The 23,076-nt window shown below is 46.6% G+C and overlaps 1 protein-coding gene across 1 annotated transcript in view; it reads left to right on the plus strand.

Annotated features, from left to right (window-relative positions):
- The window catches only part of LOC146782980 (IgGFc-binding protein-like), a 334,560-nt gene that overhangs the window by 248,676 nt on the left and 62,808 nt on the right, over nucleotides 1-23,076 (plus strand). The window contains exons 74-81 of the mRNA XM_085639314.1: nucleotides 3,501-3,680; nucleotides 5,320-5,522; nucleotides 6,416-6,560; nucleotides 9,940-10,181; nucleotides 10,723-10,887; nucleotides 16,969-17,096; nucleotides 18,808-19,076; nucleotides 19,559-19,767. Of these exons, the coding sequence (XP_085495440.1) occupies nucleotides 3,501-3,680; nucleotides 5,320-5,522; nucleotides 6,416-6,560; nucleotides 9,940-10,181; nucleotides 10,723-10,887; nucleotides 16,969-17,096; nucleotides 18,808-19,076; nucleotides 19,559-19,767 (1,541 nt within the window). The remainder of the gene's footprint in view (nucleotides 1-3,500; nucleotides 3,681-5,319; nucleotides 5,523-6,415; nucleotides 6,561-9,939; nucleotides 10,182-10,722; nucleotides 10,888-16,968; nucleotides 17,097-18,807; nucleotides 19,077-19,558; nucleotides 19,768-23,076) is intronic.

A 23,076-nucleotide genomic window follows, 5' to 3' on the forward strand; every position in this document is an offset into this window, starting at 1 on the left:
AATGGCTCTCTGCATGAGTTAGCCGAGTGGGTCCCTTAGGGTGGCACAATCCATGCTGCCCTTTTTAGTGCCCTTGCCCTTGGTACCTGGGGTGCCGTTTACTAGGGACTTACAGGGGTGCTAAAGGAATTGGAGGAACAATTGTACAGTTTTAGGGAAAGAGTACTGGCACTGGGGACCTGGATAGCAGGAACCCAGTGCACTTTCTGTCTAAATTTCATCGAATACCAGGCAAAACGTGTGGGTGACCAGGTCAAAAAAAGCCCTTTTGTACAATTATAATCATAAGTCAGTAGGCAAATGAAAGCAAGGGCATCTAAGCGCTCACACAAGTCACACTGATGAAAAGGAATTGGAAAAAGTACGCTTTGGCCAACTTCAAAATTGAAGCAGGGAGTCGAAAGGTTTAAAGTCATAGAGAGAAAATATCTAACTTCCAGCTACACTTAATGGAAAAGTGAAATATCAAGTAAGGCTGGAACTGAATTGTGTGCTGAATCCTCAAAATTCTTTAGAATGAAAGGGCTGTTTTGTGTTTTTTTAAAACAAACTGTATTTATTTTCTCCAATACCAACGTAGGTGAAAGAAATGTGTAAATATTAATTTCAACATAGATTTTTCATACACATGTGTAATATGATGACAGCGTTCACAAACAAACATGACACATCGTAACCTTGTATTACAATTGCGGTCCCAGCCCTCCGGGTACCCAGTTGAATGGTTGTCATCTTAACAGAGCACCTCTTCACGTCATGTTGTGTAACAATTATACAATTTCCTGGACAATCATCTAGTCAGTAGTATACATTTTATGAACTCCCCACCCCTGCTGATGAGCCACCACAACCTCATATCTGTTCCGATTAAGATAGAATTGGCCTAGGACCAGAGTTAAGCGCACTGATAGGGTGTGAATAAATTCTAGATATCGGGAGTCCACATATACAGAAGGTAGCTGGAAATAATAGAAGCCCCGAACCTAGCGACCGCCCATACTAGAATATAAGGGTGATATCTGCTCTTTGGGTCGGGCTTGGTAATGGAATAGAATAGGCTGCCTTATATGGCGTCCTATACCTGAAGAGTATCAAATGCTTTGAAGGTTTCCAATGATTGATCCCAGCTCATTGCGATTGGTTCCTTTCTTAAGCCTCTTTCTCCTCTCTACGGATCGCCACACTCTCTGCCAGACCCCAGCTTTCTTCTTCCTCTTTGCAACTGAGTATTGTAGGGGACCTTGGGGATTTCCACCTTCTAGTAATACCTCGTTTGGCAAAGAGTACAGCTAAGTCCGCGAATCTGGTTTGTACTTTGAGTTCTTTATGTCTTTTCTATAGCCCCAGTAGACTTGCCTCGACTTTGTACCACCCATGTCCCCCACCACCTCTTGTAAGACAGCGGTTATTCCCACCCAGTATCGTCTCAGGGTGGGACAATTCCAGAGCATATGCAATACATCTGCGTCTTGTTCGGGGCATCTAGGACAGTGTGGTGGGATGGCAGGGAAAATGGCATGTAGTCTATGTGGGGTTAGGTACCCTCTCTGCGTGATCATATACTGAATGAACTTGAAGCGGGCGTTACGGGAGGTTTGTTTTAGGTATTCCAATATTGCTGCCCACTCCTTGTCTGACAATGGTCTGTCAATATCCTGTTCCCATTTGGTTACGGTTGCAACGAGGGGGGTGGGGCGGTGTGTACGTATGCCCCAGTAGAACCATCTCATTAAGTGGCTGCCTGTCCCCATGAGGTACATTAAATGTACAAGTTCATGGGTGTCTGGTTCGTGCCCAGTATTTTTTGACGTACCGTAACAGACTCGCATGAGTCATAAACAATGAATCCGTGACACCGCTCATTTACAAAATCAGTGTGTGTAAGTAGCATTTCATTACCAAATAAGTCCCCTATTGTCTCTCCGGCGTGCAACCATGGGTCTAACTTACGAGTGGTGAGTGTTCCTAAATTAGTTGGAAAGCCTAGTAATGGCACATTCGGCGCATATGCAGGGAGAACATTTGTATATTTTAATGCCTGTTTCCAGTATGTGAAGGCAGTTCTGAGAAGGGTTCCTGCTGTGTGTGGTAATGCTCCGCTAGGAGAAAACAGTCTGTGTAATGTACCTTGAGCTAACATACTCTCTGAATATCTATTTCCTGAGAATGAAAGAGCTGTTAGATGTACGGCTGTCATTTTTATATTTGGTTGTACACAGTGGAGTCAATCACTCCCATTTTAATGCAAGAATAATAGCAGTGCAAATTCTCTATTGGTAAATTGAGTGAGAACAGAAAGTAGCTCTTCTGCACATTCTCTATGTGTGTAGGCATCTTCCTTAGAATAGGTTTAGACAAACATTTCCTTATATTCAGCTATTTGTTGTAGTTTCTTGTCATTATGTGTCATCTTGTGTTATTACTTGTGTTGGCGAACAAATCAGCGTAGCGGCATCTCCTACTGTACTTCCCCTGGCCAGCCCTGTGGTTCTTTCCTTGTTTAGTAGGGTTTATCTCACGCTGAACTCTAGAGAGCAAATGCATCTCATGTCAGCAGTGGTTGACTCGTTAGATCACCCAGGACCAGCAGTTAGATCTTCCATGAAGAATGGTAGTTTTATACTCTCTGTGACATATTTTTTTAAATTCCACTGCAGTCTCTTGAGAGCGCTGTTTCTGCTGGTTTCTCAGGTGTCTTTGCATCTCAATCTTTAAAGGTTTTCCTTCCATTTATTGACATTCCTATTGGATTTGGCTTTGCAAAGGGTCAATGGAGTGAGGTCATTTACAGGATTGAGCAGGTTATTCTAGATCTTTATCTTAAGGATGTGGCCCTCGAATGCAAGGGCCCGGTCCCTGGAGGATCCAGGCCATGGTGTGGGGCATGAAGGGAAGGGTTCAAGGCTGGAGGGCTGAGGGCCTTGAATGGGCCATATATCGCACATTCAATGCCCTGGAGACCATGTCCAGAGAGGTCAGTGAATGAGACTTTTCGTGCTCAGCGGGCCCGTACCCCCAAAGTAGGCCATGATTCCGTTTGAGTGAGCCCTTTGGAGCTCATGTAGATGGCCCTTATGCAAGCGTACACACATGCCTAGTGGCCCCTATATTTGGTTATACTTCATCGTGGTAAAGTCTTTCTTCGTTGCACATATTTAAGGCAATATTCATACTTGAAACACGAGTTCCTCATAGCACTTGTCAAGATTGTTCATTCTGATCCTTGGGCAGAAGTTTATTGAATTATTGAGTTTAGATGCCCCAACATCCTCCCTTCCATCTGTTCCTTCTCTGTGCACAACTCTTCTGCTTCTTCCTTACTCCATTTTCTGATCTTCCCTTCTCTCTTGGGTGTCTGCTATTTGTTCTTTCCTCTGTTTCCCTTGCATTATCCCCATTCCTCATTATGATCTTTTTCAGTATTTTCCTCCTTCAAGTCCTTTCTCTGCCCTTTTTCTCCCTGCTCTAACTCACAGATTCTCCATCGCTTTGCCTTTTAGGTGTCTTCAAGGCATGCCACGACAAGGTCCCGCCAGAAGACTTCTTCGAGAACTGTGTTTATGATCAATGTGGCACTGATGGGGACACCGTAGCCCTCTGCTTCTCGCTGCAATCCTATGCTGACCTCTGCGCCCAGAAAGGGGTCACGAACATTGTGTGGCGGAACAGTACCTTCTGCCGTAAGTAGCGTACTCGGTCTGTATATGGTTTTAGGTCCTTCCTAAAATCAAGTTTCACACTCATCTCTTTGCTTCACATCAATTAATCACAAGCTTGATCTCATAGCTAAAGAACTAAAATCAGAGTCCTCATTTTCTGCTGGTGATAAGATGACAGTCCCCACACGTCCATGTTAGTGACATCACAGTTATCTCATAGTGACATTACAGTGCTCTCATTGTCTCCATCTAGTGACCTCACAGTTATCACAGTGACATCACTATGCTCACATTGTCTCAATCTAGTGACATCACAGTTATCACATAGTGACATCACAGTGCTCACATTGTCTCCATCTAGTGACATCACAGTTATCACATTGTGACATCACCATGCTCACATTGTTTCCATCTAGTGACATCACAGTTATCACATAGTGACATCACCGTGCTCACATTGTCTCCATCTAGTGACATCACAGTTATGTCATAGTGACATTACAGTGCTCATATTGTCTCTATTTAGTGACCTCAAAGTTTGGATGCTTTCACTGGGTTGATAGCATCATTCTAACACTGTTGTTTGCTAGTGAGTTCACAATACTCAATCTCCTCTCCGCTTAGTGACCTCACAGCCCAGACTGTCTCACTTGATGAATGGTATCACCATCCTCACACTGCCTTTGGCTTGTGACATCTAAGTTTTCACATTGTCGCCAGATAATTACTATAGGTGTTTAGAGATGGTCCTACGAAAAGACCAATAAAACCTTGTTGACAAAAAGACCTCTGGGCAGCTGCTATGTATACCTAAGCAGAGATATGTCTTTGTGAAGTGCATGACCGTAGGTCCAATCCCATGTTGTTCTCCCCCAATAAGAGGCAACACAGATACTGCTTGGTTTTGGTTGGAAGAGACAATGGCGCAGGCTTTATCCTAAAGACATTATCATCTCTGTGTCACCCAACACTTAGCTATCTATGACCGTTTGAAGAAATCCTGTTCCATCCTGCAAAGCCCAGAGAAAACATCTTAGAAAACAACTGCTTCTAGAGGGGTAGACCTGCTACACCTGACGCAGGAATTAAGGATTAGGTGTCATGGGACAATGGCCACACGGGCTCCTTGTCATTACCTTAAGTCCTGATAGAAGATGTGAGGATTCCTCATGGATTGAGCATTGGGGACAATCAGCACCCAGTCTCCTTATTTTTACCTCACATCCCTTTGCAATGGGTGAGGAACCTCGCAGATTAATCATCGGAGACCCTTAGCACACAGTATCCTTGCGATGATCTCATTTATTCACCCAACAGCAGTCTCCCCTCCCAAGAGTTACATGTCAGTATATTCTCGCATTGCCCACAATGAGGAAATACAGTCAATCTCATTATATTTCTTAGTTGGTGAATAAGTAAATTAATTTAGAAGGATAGTGAGTGAGTAAACATATTTCTTAGTTGGTGAATAAGTAAATGAATTTAGAAGGATAGTGAGTGAACATATTTCTTAGTTGGTGAATGAGTAAATGAAATAAGAAGGATAGTGAGTGAGTGAACATATTTCTTAGTTGGTGAATGAGTAAATGAAATAAGGATAGCGAGTGATTGAAAAGTGAGTGGCTTTAAAAAAGTGAACTTTTTCCTGTTTCCTCCACAGCACTGAACTGTCCTCTTGGCAGTAACTACACTGCTTGTGGCACAGCCTGCCCTGCCACCTGCACTGACCTGTCGGCCCCCAACTCCTGCGACCTGCCATGCGTGGAGGGCTGCGTCTGCCATGAAGGACTTGTCCTCAGTGGTGACAAGTGTGTCCCCTTTGGCCAGTGCGGCTGCACCGACCCAGACAAGAACTACCACCTGGTGGGTCACGGAAACTGGAATTGACCTGCACAGTTCATTGGATGGGAAGGTCAAAGGTTGATGGGAGGGGAGGAGTCTTTAGCTAGTATCTATACTATAATATGACTCTGTTTCCTTTTAATGTTTGGATGGGTGCCATGTTTATTCTGTTATCCCCTAACAACCGACCTTTTTCAGCTTGAATAAGTGTCATCACTCATTCCACAAAAAACACAATAAAATAACCCATTTTGGTTCAGATCCCTGGGACCATCCATGACCCCTTGCCCTCAACCTCTCCCTGTATGATGGGAAAAGTTATTTAATATGTGAAAATAAGTCCTATTCACAAAACATTTTTTGATGAGTGAACTTTTCCAAGTTTTTATACTCACAAATTACTCCTGGAAAATGTCTTTAGGATCTGGTTTCCAGGTGTACTTCTAGGATGTTGAGTGATATCTCCTGCAGGTTCCTTTTCCGCCTCAGTGGAATCTACGACTTTTATGCACACGAGGGCAACTCTTTGTAAACCGCTACATTTCTACAGGGAGTGTGAATTTCCTACACTTTTGTGAGTTGTCCCCCAGCTTTTCCTTCTATAGAATTATTATTATTATTTCTGTTATTATTTTGCCAATAATCCAGCTTGGGGGAAATTGAAAATGTCTCCAAGTCTCATCATCATGATCATAGCTGTCACTGCACAGCCCTCTGGCAGCTCTCTAAGGCTTCCTCCATCCCTGATACAGAAGCATTGCTGCAGATACCACCTGTGGCGGGAGCCCGTTCAGTAGGTTTGGGGTCAGAGCTCTCCTCCATCTATCCCATCGCTGCCGCCAAGATAGTTGTACGTGTGCCGGAGAGCTGTTCTCACTGCATCTCTTTGTCTCGCTCTCTCTCTGGCCCTTCAGGTTGGCGAGAGCTGGTTCACAAACAACAATTGCACCGAGCGCTGCACCTGCTCCGGCTCCAACAAGATCACCTGCGAGGCGTGGCGGTGCAGCCCCGTGGAGGAGTGTCGGCTGCAGGAGGGACTTCTAGACTGCTTCACTACAGGTGGGTGGGCGGATTGGTCCTGATGCTCTGTTGCAGCTCTTGGGACTTCTAGACTGCTTCACTACAGGTGGGTGGGCGGATTGGTCCTGATGCTCTGTTGCAGCTCTTGGGACTTCTAGACTGCTTCACTACAGGTGGGTGGGCGGATTGGTCCTGATGCTCTGTTGCAGCTCTTGGGACTTCTAGACTGCTTCACTACAGGTGGGTGGGCGGATTGGTCCTGATGCTCTGTTGCAGCTCTTGGGACTTCTAGACTGCTTCACTACAGGTGGGTGGGCGGATTGGTCCTGATGCTCTGTTGCAGCTCTTGGGACTTCTAGACTGCTTCACTACAGGTGGGTGGGCGGATTGGTCCTGATGCTCTGTTGCAGCTCTTCGGACTTCTGGACTGCTTCACTACAGGTGGGTGGGCGGATTGGTCCTGATGCTCTGTTGCAGCTCTTGGGACTTCTGGACTGCTTCACTACAGGTGGGTGGGCGGATTGGTCCTGATGCTCTGTTGCAGCTCTTGGGACTTCTGGACTGCTTCACTACAGGTGGGTGGGCGGATTGGTTCTGATGCTCTGTTGCAGCTCTTGGGACTTCTAGACTGCTTCACTACAGGTGGGTGGGCGGATTGGTCCTGATGCTCTGTTGCAGCTCTTGGGACTTCTAGACTGCTTCACTACAGGTGGGTGGGTGGATTGGTCCTGATGCTCTGTTGCAGCTCTTGGGACTTCTAGACTGCTTCACTACAGGTGGGTGGGTGGATTGGTCCTGATGCTCTGTTGCAGCTCTTGGGACTTCTAGACTGCTTCACTACAGGTGGGTGGGCGGATTGGTCCTGATGCTCTGTTGCAGCTCTTGGGACTTCTAGAATGCTTCACTACAGGTGGGTGGGCGGATTGGTCCTGATGCTCTGTTGCAGCTCTGGGGACTTCTAGACTGCTTCACTACAGGTGGGTGGGCGGATTGGTCCTGATGCTCTGTTGCAGCTCTTGGGACTTCTAGACTGCTTCACTACAGGTGGGTGGGCGGATTGGTCCTGATGCTCTGTTGCAGCTCTTGGGACTTCTAGACTGCTTCACTACAGGTGGGTGGGCGGATTGGTCCTGATGCTCTGTTGCAGCTCTTGGGACTTCTGGACTGCTTCACTACAGGTGGGTGGGCGGATTGGTCCTGATGCTCTGTTGCAGCTCTTGGGACTTCTAGACTGCTTCACTACAGGTGGGTGGGCGGATTGGTCCTGATGCTCTGTTGCAGCTCTTGGGACTTCTAGACTGCTTCACTACAGGTGGGTGGGCGGATTGGTCCTGATGCTCTGTTGCAGCTCTTGGGACTTCTAGACTGCTTCACTACAGGTGGGTGGGCGGATTGGTCCTGATGCTCTATTGCAGCTCTTGGGACTTCTAGACTGCTTCACTACAGGTGGGTGGGCGGATTGGTCCTGATGCTCTGTTGCAGCTCTTGGGACTTCTAGACTGCTTCACTACAGGTGGGTGAACGGATTGGCCCTGATGCTCTGTTGCAGCTCTTGGGACTTCTAGACTGCTTCACTACAGGTGGGTGGGCGGATTGGTCCTGATGCTCTGTTGCAGCTCTTGGGACTTCTAGACTGCTTCACTACAGGTGGGTGAACGGATTGGCCCTGATGCTCTGTTGCAGCTCTTGGGACTTCTAGACTGCTTCACTACAGGTGGGTGGGCGGATTGGTCCTGATGCTCTGTTGCAGCTCTTGGGACTTCTAGACTGCTTCACTACAGGTGGGTGGGCGGATTGGTCCTGATGCTCTGTTGCAGCTCTTGTCCAGTACAGCCCAGCTGTTGGTTCGGTCAACGCTCTTGCTCTCCCTGCTCTGTGTGGAAATAGAGGGCTGTGCATTGCTTTCTGCAAATCCAGCATTTAATATTTACATTCTTCATTATAAAACATGTCTTTCTATATAGTTCAGCTTTGTACCTTTGTACTGCTGTAGAAACAGGTGATACCCTACACATCTCGATGGCCATCACTTTCTTGACATTACTAGCAAGAATATTGGTGTCGCTCCTACACGGTTCAGGTCCGTCACCTAGAGATTTCTGCAACAGGTGCATTAAAGTTCAGAGTTGTCTTAACCAGCTAGCCGCAACTTGTAGCCAAGTTGAAATCCATAGTTAAATGAAAAGATATTTAAAAATTCATTTTTGAGGCGAGCAGGTACCCTGGATCCTTCATTTTGTTGTTGGGGAATCATATTTCAGTTGTTGTGAAGTTTTCCCTCCATATTCTTTTATTTTCTGAGATGTTGAGGCTGTGGAGCAAGAAGGAGGTAGTTCCCAAAGCAGCCTCCACAGCTGTTGTGGTAACAGCTACCTTTTGTCCTGGTTGTGACAATGACTTGTACTTCTGAGATGTTGAGGCTGTGGAGCAAGAAGGAGGTAGTTCCCAAAGCAGCCTCCACAGCTGTTGTGGTAACAGCTACCTGTTGTCGTGGCTGTGACAATGACTTGTACATTGGCACCAGCTCTCGCGTAGGGAAAGTAGGGCAAAGACGCTGGGAACTGATGGGCACAAACATGATCATCTGTTGTATGAACAGTTTTTTTTCTTTTCATGTTCCAGAAGAATTTGATACCAACAAAAACACATTTTTAAGCATCCAACATATTTGTGGGGTGTGCAACATGCCATGAGAGATTTGTGGAGGCAGGATGTGCTTATCTGGAGAGGTGACTGATCTAATCATTCAGGATCATATTAAAAACAGATGTTCAGCCTTAAAAAGAAAATGTTAACCTGCTGCCCCACTGTCAAGTCAATTGTGAACCCTGAAAGTGGCCAAGATTGGTCTTCTTTGTCAAGGTTTTTCAACGTGATGCACCTTTATGGAACAACATACACATTTAAGAATTAATATAGAGAATCACATAATGAAATATAGGGTTTTATTCAAGTACAAACCAGAATTATTCATTAAACTGGGTGACTATGAATGGAAATAATTTCTAAATTCAGGCAAATAAAACTTAATTGATGTATTAGGTTACAGGTTCTGAGTAGATTTGAAGAATTTCCCATCAATATATAGCATAATGGCATTTGAATTTGAAATGCAAAATTAGAAATTGAAAAAAATAAATTGAAATGGATTGCAGAAATGATATAATTAATGCCAAATCACTAATTGTTGTATTGAATTCTAAATTCTAACATGAGGTAAAAATGAGGTAAAAATGCCATCCAAGCTCTGGCTCATGAGATTAGCGCCAGGACACTCCGTGTGAGTATCCGCGCGCTTTATAAATATTTCATTTCATTTCACAGTGCTAGTTCACCCTCCTCCACTATTTAATCTTTGCCTGTCCTACTCCCTTCTTGAATTCTCACCCTTCCTGGATTCTTCTCCTCCTCTGCGCAGGTGTGGCAGCGTGTCACGTGGCAGGAGACCCGCACTACTTCTCCTTCGACAGCTTCATGCACACATTCATGGGCACTTGCACCTACACGCTAGTGGACGTCTGCAACCCCAGCCAAGTCACCCCCTTCACCATTGTGGCCAAGAACGAGGAGCGCGGCCAGCCCTTGCTTTCGTACATCCGCCTGGCCCATATCAACCTTCGCGGTCACCGGATCACTCTGATGAAGAGCAAGAGGGTTCTGGTGAGTGGGGCGGCCGCCTTGTCTTCAGGGTCCAGGTTCTGGCGGTGGCCGTGGATGGATGCTGATGTTACAGGATGTTCCTTGTTGGCTGCATTTCCTTGACTGAGTCTATCACTCTTCAGCAGTTCCACCTTTCCCTAATTTACTCCATGGTGCTCTCCCTTTTGCAGACCCTTTTCATCTTGCCTCTCTTTGTTTACCTCTTCCTTCCCTCTCACTAGATAGTTCCTGCTCTCCCTGTTTTTGCCAACTTTGACCCCCTCACTTCTCAACAATTTTTTCTGTCCCTGTTTAACCCCTCTCTGTCCTCCCTTTCAACAAAACAGTTTTTGCTCTCTTTAATTTTCTCCTCCACTGTCTCTTCTCTGCATCTCCTACTCACACCCTTTTCACCTCCAGCCTAATTTCTTCCTTCCCTTCAGTTCTCTTAGTTGCCTGTTCCCCTCTCCAAGATGTTTCTGACTCTTGTGTGTCCCTTCACCTCTTTTCTCTCATAACTCATTACAGTTTCTCTGAACACAATGTCTCTATCTCCTCCCAGATTGACGACGAAAGAGTGAGGGTTCCGGTCATTAACCAGATTCCGGGAGTCTCCATTGTCGCCAGCGGTATCTACTCTGTGGTAGAGACAGACTTTGGCTTGGTGGTAAAGTTTGACGGGAATCACCACCTGGAGATACAGATCCCTGGATCCTATTATGATAAGGTAAGACACCCTGCTTTAGGAGGGAGGAGGTGGGCGGGGAAAGGGGTGGAGCCTGACTGTCTTTATGGCATCTCTATGTCACCTGTCAGGGCTGAGCTTCCTATAGGAGGATCCATGCTAAAATATCAACTCCAGTATCATCGGCTTACAAGCACACAGAGTCAAAAACATTAACTGCAAAACATCTAAAGAGCCACTAGTTGTTTTTATTCATACACAGTTTCATCACAATCTTCCACTTTCTCCAAAAATTGTGAAAACAAATATTTTTGCTAGAAAATGTACTTTTTGTCCAAAAATCTTTTGCTATGTGTGGATGTTTCTGCTTAGCTCAAAGTAGCTTCTCGCCACTGTATTTCTCGCTTTCTAAATTTATTTTCATCCCAAATTGAGCCTCTAAACACATGCTCTAGAAGCTGTACTTGATATGGCCTTCAAACAGGAAGCACACAGTTACACGTCCAACCTCTCTCTTCTTGCTTCCCCTGGGTAACACGACTTTGAAACATGTAAACCCGCTGCCACTGGTGCCTCCGCGAGCCTTTAAATTATTGATATGTTTGTTTCACTGGCAATGCAAGTGCCAAAGGACAGCATAAGGCACAAGCCCACGCCTTTGTGCGTAACCTGAACAACACAATCCATGTCCCCTGTGTGAGAAGTCGGCCTGATATATGATGTCACTAATTCTAGTGTACACCTTGTATCAGTCCAAACAACCCTTATGGTGATTGGTTGTAAAGTCAACCTTATAGACCAGCTATCCTAGTGGTAGCATGGACAAGAGCAGTCTTAGGCTAAACTCTGAATGGCATGTGAAGCCAGCTGTTATACCATATGTAATCCCTTGAATACCAAATGAAAGGACACCACAACAGATATCTATAAAAATAGAATGTATTTATTCTAGTCGAACCCTCAGCACTCTTTATGAGATTCGAGGTAAGTACAACACAGTCTTATTTAAGCATACATTAAGTCACACAGGTAAGTAATACAGTTAGGCCCTAGGGGCCACGCAAACCATATACTGAGTAAGTGGTATAAGAACCACTTTCACGAACACAGGATAGGCCTAGGCATAGGGAATCGCTGGGGCTACACTATACTACCAAAGGTTAGGAAGTGGGAGGCCCACGGGATTCAGGTGCAGAGTGGAAACACTCACGCGTAATGCGTAAAAGTCTATAGAAATGGAAGTTATTAGAAATTAACAGTTTTAGGACTCTTCTGGTATAGCTAGGAAGTCGAGACTCGGAAACTAGACCCTTGGATAGTCAATACCCTTGTGAGCACCGAAGTACTCAAGTTACCTAGCCCACGGGCTGCGGGTGCATAGGTGTGAACTTGCGTCGGGTTTTGTCGTTGACTCCTATGGATGCCTGAAGGAAATTTGCTGACAGGCAGTCAGTGAAGAGTGTCCGGTGGATCCCAAGGATGGAATCAAGAAGGAAGGATACCTGCAAGCAGAAGGGACAGAGTCTAGGTCACCAGCCAGGAGCCGGGAAGGAACCAGGAAGGAACCAGGCGATGTCGTGAAGATGCAGGTGAAGAGGTGAAGCTTGTCGCAGCAGTCACGGGTACCAGGAGGTGTCGAGGATGACCAGGACCAGGAGGTGAGCTGTCCCACGAAGGATCTTGCTGTCGGCGGCGTCGAAGTCGAGTCAGGACCCAACAAGCCTTAGCAAGCGGAACCCACGCAGGATGGAGGACTTGCTTCTGGTGCACACCAGGAAGGTCTGGGGTGCTTCTCTTTCACAGAGGAGTGAGTGCCAGTCTGGAGGAGCCGGACCAGCAAGGTGAAATCAAAGGTTCGTCGTCACAGAGGTCACTAGCCAACGGGCCAGCAACCGGACAACACGTCGAGCAACTCAGGTGCAGAAGAGCCCCACGCAGAACACGTGAAGTGTGGGGAGCTGATCTTCTTTGCAGATGGTGCTCGGGATGGGGGCTTCTCAATTCCCCAAGCACAGCCTCGAGGAAGCCTCAGAAGTCGCGCTAGTCAGTTACTAGCCACTTTTCCCAAGTCGCCGGTCCCACGTCCCTCGTCGCCTCCACGGGTCTCAGCTTTGCTGTAGATGTGGATCTGGTTCAGAGGTGTCTGGAAGTCTCGGCGCTGGTCAGTCTCTGCAGTCGTCCCTCGTAGGATCAGTCGCAAAGCAAGCAGCGGTCGCTGGATGGTGCCTGGTTGCCCAGGGTGGTCACTCCTTGGCCACAAGGGAGATTTCTTCAGTCTTCTTCCTGAGGTCGAATGTCGAAGGTCCAGAGTTTCTGTACAAGTTGCAGATTCAGGTTAATCTAATTTAGCAGGGCTCAGCTACCTACTGATATACTGGGCTAGTGGGCTGGGCTACCTGCAAGGTTCCTCCTATGGGTGGGACCAGGAAGGGGAGTGTCTACACCCCCTTTCCTTTGTCCAGTTTCGCGCCAGATCTGGGGCTGGAGTGCCCCAGCACCGGTTTGAACTGGACTATGCATGGAGCAGCTTGTGTGCCCCAGGCATGTCTCATTCCTTTCAGCCCTCCCTGCCCCAATACACTAAAGTCTGTCTGGGGAGGTGCTAGCACCTCCCCAAGCAGGAAACCTATTGTCCAGGCCTCCCTGGCTGGGAGGGCTCCCAGCTGCAGGAGGTCAGACCCGTGTCTGTGGCAGCAGCATCCATTTTGTGATGCTGAGGCTTTGGTCAGAGTTAAACAGAAAAGTAGGATTTTAACATGTATCTCCCTCTAGAAGGGGGGGAATAATATCCTCATCACCATAAATGGTATGGGGGTATTATTCCAAAGTGTTAGACACCTTACACGACATGTTTTGATAAAGCCAAACCATAGTTACCATAACCGTTTAAGATTATAAGGCACTTTAAGAGTATATGGTAGGCTATATCATAGAACAGCTATAAGGACATGGTTCCGAAAGCTGCAGACAGGCTCAGCTCATGCTAGAGCACCATCTCACATGTTACCAAGCACTCTGCCTCCAGGATTGTTAAGGCCTGCCATAGGAGTGGCTGATAGGTACACATGTGTCTATATATAGGGTAGGTATAGGAATACTACACCTAAGCAAGGGATGATTACACGACCTTGCCCCAGCTGAGTGATCAGCCAGTTGTGTCTGATTGGAAGGCCAGGCCAGGGGTGGCATAATACATGCTGCAGCCCCTGGGAGGCCTAGGGTACACCTATGCCCTGGGTACCTAGGGTACACTGTACAGGGTCCAATAAGGTGATTCTTACCAATTGGGCATGTACCTAGGGTACATGGAGTCCATTTTAAAGAGAGAGCAGACAGCCTGAGACCCTGAATGGCAGGATCTCAGGCCAACTAAGTCAAAAAACCAGCTAGACACTAGGCAAAAAGTTGGGGGGAAACCATAGTCAGATATCCACCTTCCTACACCCTGCTTATTCCATATATAGGGCAGCATTTGTCTATATATTGTCCCTGTGTGAGAGGATAGGGTAGACATGGAAGCTCAAGCCACTATCTCATATGTACCTGAAACCTTAATAAGGCAAAATGCTCTTTTATGCAACCAAATAATACACGTCTGGTTGAAAACGCAGTCAAAACCTTGCAAACAGACTCTACTCCTATCGCTGAGACGCTGCCTGACAATGGGGTGCAGATGAAGGTTCCCGAGCATCCCACACCCATAGGGGCATACATAGTCATGGAATGGGAAAGATACCCTTCAACAGACTCGGATAACAGCAGCGATACAGAGATCATCCCGGAGGCGTTGGATTGAGTAGTCGAGCATCGTCCTGCCAGTGTACAGGTCTCATGATGCCGTGCAGTCAAACTTTGTGTGACGTTGATCAGGAACGCTTCAGTACCATTAGCTAGTAGGTTTGCTTACCAATGAGGTACCCTATAGCTGTACAACCTGAGCCTTTGCCAAGTGAGCAAAGACTTTGGTTGGTATTGAGTTATTGGTCTCACAAGAGTAAGAATGAGCCATGGAACTCTTAAAGAAGTCCTCTAATTTGACATTATATGACAATAATACAAAATAATGCACCCAGGAGCTTGTGGGTCTCTTCATGAGATTCAAGAATGCGAATGACAGAATGAAAGTGATAATCATTGAAAGGCATGCTACTCGAAGCCGAAAACCAAGGGGGTCCTTGCATGTACCACCCTTTCTGGGGAGCACTTGCATATGTTACCCCAGAGCATCTTCCAGGGAGTCTAATCTCTTGACCTCTAGATGTCTTCTTGTCCTCATGTTACAGCTTTGTTGGAAAATACTCACCTCCCCAACTCCTGAGGTATTTAAATATCCGGCACATTGTCTGTCTACTGATATATTTAATCATCTGTCATATCTCACCTCTCCTAACAACTGTGTTCATAACTCTTTGGTATTGAATAAAAAACCTTTCCCACTTCTTTATATATAACGTTACAGTATTTAAATATCTCTATATCTCTCTCATTACAACTGTCTCCTCCTTTTATGCATTTATGCCTCGATGTACTGTATTTTTAACCATTAGGTAAACAGTCCTCTTGTATCAAATTTCTCCCTTATCTAAACTTTTGCAATTTGGAGAGAAGCTCCAATGAAAAAAAAATGTGATCATGTAGAACACGTAGAGAAATACACTGGATAAAAGATCATATGCTCAGGTTTAAGACTCCCTGCCTAATTCACAAAAGGGCAAATGTATCAACCCTTTACCCACTACAAAGTCAATAACAATGGCACAAACTGGCACAATGTACTGATTTAGTACTTACTTTCCAGCGGAAAACTTTATTTGTGCTGGAATGTAGCCTTAAAGTAACCAGATAGCACTCTGTGCTACCTTGCGTCACAAAAGTATCCCCTGGCGGGCCATGTGCATTCCCCTGCTACCACCTTTGGTTGCTGATGTACCGCCCTGTCCGCCTGCAATGGTAGACCGGGCTTTGCACCACCAACGGCACCTCCTCAAAGCAGGAGTTAAGTTGGAGGAATCTTGTAAATTCTCCAAACTTCTCCCATATTAAACGTGCGCCTCAATGTGCAGGACATGGACAATGCTTGAAAAGTTTTTAAGCTAGTCTAAGCATAGTATTTTGTACTGGAAGGTACTTTCCATTCCAAAATTAGGCAAGATATCACACACCCCCTTTAGGCAATGGTACAAAGAGGTGTGCGTGGTGCTAGGCAACCTATATGAGCACCAGCACAGAGGGTGACAGCAGCAGTGCCGTATCTTTGTATGTAACCCTCTTCGGTGTGCTTTCCCCCTGCTGCAACGCAGCACAAAACATTTAAATGAATCTGCCCCGAATGCTACTGTGACCTTGACCGTTCCCATCTTAATGATCAAGCCCTGTGTGATACAGCTCTCTTCACTAGGTTTCTGATCCAGATGTTCTGAGATGGGGGAGGGGCTGGGGAATGGCATTCCCTCTTGCTTGCTTCTGAGCTCAAGGCTCTGGGATAAATTCAGGACCACCCATAATTATAATGGACTTAAGAACTTTCTCCTGCTGTCTCAAGAGTTCTCTTTTCCGCTCTTCCTCACTACTTCAGTTCTTTTCAGGCATCATATTATTCTGTTTCCTCCAGCTCCACAGTGACCTCGGGACTGAACTTTGTGCTTCAGAAGTAATACATCAAATCAGCCCTAACACGTTTGTCCTGCTGAAGTATTTGAAGTTGATCCCTCTACCTCTTGTACCACATATGTTCCCCTGAGGTTTTGACATGTCTTTCTCATATCACCGCTCTACTATGTTTGTTCACCTGAGTTCTTTAAAAATCCCTTTAATGCCATCTCTTTGCCTTCTCTTCTGTGTTCATAGCCTTTGTTGTTTTATGTGTTAGTTATATGTATAAGAAATATTTTTTCTATTTATTTTGTCTCTGTCATCACACTAAAGCTTAATGTGTTTAAACCCTCCCTGCGATGTTTAAAGTTCTCTTTCACACCTTTTCCTTTTTATCCATCTGAATTTCAAAGATGAAAGTCCTTGCGACTCTCTTCGTTGTATGTCAGCTGCCGACCATGCATCGTTGGCTGGGTCTCCCGGCTGTCTCTAATCTGCCCTCACATTCCTTGATCTGTTGCTTCTAACTAGGTCTGCGGTATGTGTGGTAACTACAATGCCAACGGTACCGATGAGCTCATGATGCCCAACGGCCAGCAGGCCGCGAACGTCACCCAGTTTGGCAACAGCTGGAAGGCAGAAGGGGACAGTGACCCAGGGTAAGTAATGTTTCTAGTACAATCCTTTTAGGACATTCACATGTTGGCGGCTGAGTTACAAGAAGGTCTTAATCAGACATACCATTGCGTGGACCCTAGCCTCATCATGTGCGTGGGGTTGGATCCTTGGATTATTAGTCAAACATTCTTCTTTCTCTAATGACCTTCATGCACTTGAGTTGGGTGAGTTTCTTTGAAGAATCATGGTCTATCTATGGGTACGTTCATGGGGGTCAGATTGGGGTTAATTGCTGGAAAGACTTTGTCAGGCAGAACATTGGATAAATTAGCAGACGCGTGGTAGTGTTGTTTCTTAAAGGTTTTTTTTAACAGCGATGCTTGACTGATCTCTGAACACCTTCATGTAAATGAGTTCCTTGAGGGACTTGAGTATGAGACCAGTTATGATCTCTGATAACTGGCCGGGAGCTTGAGTATATGGTGCAGTTTCCTAAAAGGATATGTTTGAGGATTGTTTGATCTCTTCCCTGGGCTTCAGGCAGCCTGAGACTACAAGGCAGTGTCCCTGGTGCTTATGGTCATTCATCACCAGTACCAGGCCCGAGGGATCTCCTGTACTTCTAAAGATTAACCTGTTTGTATTTGAGTTTTCCACGTAGCTTGGTCAAGCATTTGAGGCATAACCTATATTCGGTCTCGGCAGAACACAAACCACAGTTACGACCAATGTCTAGTGTGTATCATGTCTTTAAAATGAACATATTTATAACCGTATCTTATCTGAGACCGCTTCAGTTTGTTTTTTAAACAACATTTTACTGTTTTATTATAATACAACATGGTCCAAAGACCTCTTCAGTTAATGAGTAAAAGACAATTGCATAAGGGCTATGATCATGTGATGAGGTCTATTTATATTAGGTTTAGTTGAACCTTGTCTTAATTGCTCGGTCTAATAAACAAGATTAGTAATTTTGTTCACAAGAAAATGGTGGCACATACAAGTATCAAAAAATGGTGCAGTGGCTAAGCTAATATGTGCGGACACACCACTTCGACGAATCTTTTGAAAATATGAGACAGTTGTATTAGTGTTCTTGACGTTTCGACTTCATAGGTCTAGAATTGGACGTGGTCATCTTCAGGACAGGTACCTGGAGCTGCTAAAGGATACCACCATTCTGTTTGGTAAAAAGATAAATATATACAGAAAAAGCTATGAATATAGGTCATAACGTATAGTATCAGCAATATACATTGTATACTACATCATATAAGGTGGTTCAACACTAAGGATATTCAAAGTAAATTGCCAAGCCACACACACATGCACCGCAGTTGCATTGTATGACAAGTGTAAGAACAGCATGCAGTGACATGGACCACAATAAAAAGCTCACACATGCAATTTGTTACAGTTTGTGATACACAGTACTCAATCACCCATGGCTACTGAATAGGACTACAAAGAGCGTGGAAATCTACAAAGATTCAAGCATCAGGGGAGGGGTAAAGGTGACTTGTAAATGAACTCGGGGAGTGTGGAGTAAGCTGTGTGGAGTGGCCAACACAGAATGCTTCTGTGTTGGCCTTAAATGAGACATGTTGATGTTTAAGAAAAGAATGAGTGGAATTTTCAAATATATGGGTGAAGAACGAAGGTAAAAGGTACTCTGTTTAGATGTTTTCAATTTAACTTTCATGTGCCACTGTATGATGTCATCTTGCCCACTTGCTTCCTCCCCTGAAGCTGTCAGCCTGACACACGTGTGGACCTAGGCCCATCATGCACACAGGAGGAAATGGCGCGTATGGAGGCCTTGTGCAAGGAGATGCTGTCCGCTAACTTCCAGCCGTGCCACCATACGATAGACCCCTTGTCGTTTATTCAGAACTGCGTCTACGACATGTGCGAGTACCAGGGCATGACATCAACCCTGTGCGACAACGTTCAGTCCTATGTGGAGGCATGCCGAAGCCAAGGCGTGGAGATCAAGTGGAGGAACAGCACTTTCTGCCGTACGTAACACACCCAGTGGGGCTGTCAGTCCATTCACTGCCCATCAGAAAGCAACACACAGACTTCTGGTTGTAGACACATGACATGGGAATACCCTTGTTATTCAAGGTAGCAGATAATGTGGGTCCTATGGCAGCAACCATCACACTAGTGGAAGGGTGGGCGGGGTCAGCTGTGGGGGGGCTGGCATAGAGCGAAATCAGGAACTAATGCCTCAGCGAGTCTGGTAGGCTCAGAAGATTCAGCCACACAGTCTTTAAAGAAGTTCCTCTCAGTTTAGCTATTTTCTGCATCACCATGAGAGTAGAGTCGGGGTGCAAGGGTGGATGGGTTGGCTTGCATTGTATCTGCCTGTCTGAGCCCCAGTGTGGTGGGAGCCCATGAAATGGATAGGCATACTACTTTCTGATTAATGATTGTTGCTTTATCAAAGGCGTCTAATTGCACAGGCCTTCACTACTGTGCTTCTTTTCCCCTCCAGCTCTGCCGTGCCCACCCAACAGCCACTACTCGGACTGTACGTCACCCTGCCCGGCAACCTGCACCAATCTATACGCCCCGGCCAACTGCGACCGTCCCACGTCCTGTGTGGAGGGCTGCCAGTGCGACCGTGGCTTTGTGCTGAGTGACGAGGAGTGCGTAGAGATGAAAGACTGTGGTTGCCTTGATGGCCCTAACAACTACCACAATGTAAGTATTTCCAGCAGGCTCCAATGGCTTGTGCACTGGGACCTGGCTGGTGTTGGCGCCATCTCCTAACTGCAATAAGTGATAGCCTAAAGTCTTGTTGGAAAGTGGTGTATCCGCCTCAGGCAGGTGCACTGAAAGGTTTGTTATAACGGCCATGCTTCTCTAGCAAGCTGATAAGAGACTGGACGATGGCTGTGAGACTAGTTACTTGCCGATACCAATGGTGCTGGAGAGTTGAAGTCTTTCAAACCTTAAGTATCCTGTACAGTTCCCTTTCCTCTTTCAGGACAATCCACAGATCCTCTTGGGGCTCGTAAAAGAGGCTGACAGTGCGCTCAATGGTTCTCCATGTTTGATATATTTATCAGAGACATTTCCTGTCTATCCCTTGTCTGACCCCTTGGACCCATTTAAAGCTGCAGAGGGAATTGCACAGTGATCTTCATACTGAATCTAGAAAGGATCAGTGCTTGAGAAGAAAAGGAGACTTACCTGTAACAGTGGTTTTCTGGCATTGTTATGCTGTGAACTTCCATTTCTGACTCCAGGCGGACTCTGGACGGATGCATGTGATTCCGCTACAACTGCAACAGGAAGTATACAGCCTACTGCATATATGAAAGGATCAGTGCATGTGAAGAAAAAGTTACTTACCTGCAACAATAGTTTTCCAGCATCAAAGGCTTTCATTAATTGAGCCTTTGTGGATGCTACTGACCCCACTAAACCTGTAAAGGAACCTGTGTCAAAGGGTGTGACACCTTGTGACGCTTGCATTGCTTGATGTTGATCTGTCATCATTATACTTTCTGCCACCCATAATTATCTACCCTGTTTCCCCCGGCTTTTTCTGACGTATTATCAGCATTCAAGAAGTGGACACCCCACCATGATGGCCGCTCTCCCCTCCAGGGGCATCAAGAGTGCAGCAGGGGAATGGCTCTCCTCCCACACTTACAATCACTCAGTCTCCCGCTGCTCTTGCAGCTCCTCGTACAATCACTCAGTCTCCTGTGGCTCTTGCAGCTCCTCTTACAATCACTCAGTCTCCTGTGGCTCTTGCAGCTCCTTTTACAGTCACTCAGTCTCCTGCTGCTCGTGCAGCGCCTCTTACAATCACTCAGTCTCCTGTGGCTCTTGCAGCTCCTCTTACAGTCACTCAGTCTCCTGTGGCTCTTGCAGCGCCTTTTACAATCACTCAGTCTCCTGTGGCTCTTGCAGTGCCTCTTACAGTCACTCAGTCTCCTGCTGCTCTTGCAGTGCCTCTTACAATCACTCAGTCTCCTGTGGCTCTTGCAGCTCCTCTTACAATCACTCAGTCTCCTGTGGCTCTTGCAGCTCCTGTTACAGTCACTCAGTCTCCTGCTGCTCGTCCAGCGCCTCTTACAATCACTCAGTCTCCTGTGGCTCTAGCAGCTCCTCTTACAATCACTCAGTCTCCTGTGGCTCTTGCAGCTTCTCTTACAACCACTCAGTCTCCTGTGGCTCTTGCAGCTCCTCTTACAATCACTCAGTCCCCTCCTACAATCCCTCAGTCACCTGCTGCTCTTGCACCTCCTCTTACACAATCACCTTGTCTCTTACAATCACTCAGTCTCCTGCTGCTCTTGCAGCACCTCTTACAATCACTCAGTCTCCTGTGGCTCTTGCAGCTCCTCTTACAGTCACTCAGTCTCTTGTGGCTCTTGCAGCTCCTCTTACAATCACACAGTCTCCTGTGGCTGTTGCAGCTTATCTTACAATCACCCAGTCTCTTACAATCACTTAGTCGCCTGTGGCTCTTGCAGTTCCTCTTACAATCACTCGTACTCCTGTGGCTCTTGCAGCTTGTCTTACAATCACTCAGTCTCTTACAATCACTCAGTCTCCTGTGGCTCTTGCAGCTTGTCTTACAATCACTCAGTCTCTTACAATCACTCAGTCTCCTGTGGCTCTTGTAGCTCCTCTTACAATCACTCAGTCTCCTGCTGCTCTTGCAGCTCCTCTTACAATCACTCAGCCTCCTATGGCTCATGCAGCTCCTCTTACAATCACTCAGTCTCCTGTGGCTCTTGCAGCTTATCTTACAATCACTCAGTTTCTTACAATCACTCAGTCTCCTGCTGCTCTTGCAGCTCCTCTTACAATCACTCAGACTTCTCTTACAATCAATCAGCCTCCTATGGCTCATGCAGCTCCTCTTACAATTACTCAGGCTCTTACAATCACTCAGTCTTCTTTGGCTCTTGCAGCCCCCCCAAACACACCTCCGAGAGACATCCAAATGGGCTCTTTCTATTGCCCCTGGCATATGTGCTGCAGATTACACACTATGCGTAGATCACCATCTGGTGTTGGGCTCGGATGTTTGCACTTGTTTTTGTCTTGGAAAGTCTTTTGGAAGTCACGAGGTAGGTGACTCCTCCTTTGGATGATAGTGCGCATAGGCATCGGCTCCATCCTCAGATTGTTTTTTTACGCCATCGGGCTCAGATGTGTTTCTCGCGCTCCAGTTCGGAACCGTTACCGGTTTTCTCTCTCGACACGCAATCCTTCCCTTTTCGACAGTATTGTCTCGATCGCGTTTTCCCAATCCACGCGACTCTCAACAACTTCGAAGTCTTCGATTCCGGTCGTCGATGAAGGCCTTCGGGCCTATCTGGGCCTCATCTTCCGGCTCATGGAAAGGACGCCATTCAAAAAGTGTCCTCGATGTGGGTCGAAGTTTCCCCACACTGACCTGCATGAGGTGTGCAACCTCTGCCTCTCACCGTAGCACGAGGCCAGAGACTGTCCAGCTTGCGCCTCCTGATGCTTCAAGAAGACGATTCGGGACCGACGAGCTAGAAGACCCATGGCTCGCTCGTCATCCTCGATCCCCGACGACATCTTCTAAGAGGGCATCAATGTGCCAGAGCAGGGGTGGGTCGAGGAAGGCCTCATCAGCGCCTCCGAAGCATATGACTCCGACGTCGAGGACATCACTCCAGAACAGAGGGCCATGAGTACAGACATCGACCCCGACCCCAACCCCTCCCTCAACATCATCTAAAAAGGCTTCGGTCCCACCTTCACCTTCGGGCCCAGGTGCACACTGAGAGACTGCTTCCCATGCCTCGCCTTCAGGCCCGGTAAAGAAGCCTACTAAGCCTTCAGGTGACTCGGGCTCGAGTCAGCCTACCCTCGGTGCCGAAAAACATACACAGGCAGCGAAAAATAAGTCGTCCTCTTCCTCATCCACTCCGACCGCTGCTTCGACATCCAAGCACTCGGCGTCGAAGACTGGCACTGGCTCCTCAACACCGACAACACACTCGGAGCCGACCAAAA

The sequence above is a fragment of the Triturus cristatus genome, chromosome 12, assembly GCF_964204655.1.
Source record: "Triturus cristatus chromosome 12, aTriCri1.1, whole genome shotgun sequence".
Lineage (NCBI taxonomy): Eukaryota > Metazoa > Chordata > Amphibia > Caudata > Salamandridae > Triturus > Triturus cristatus.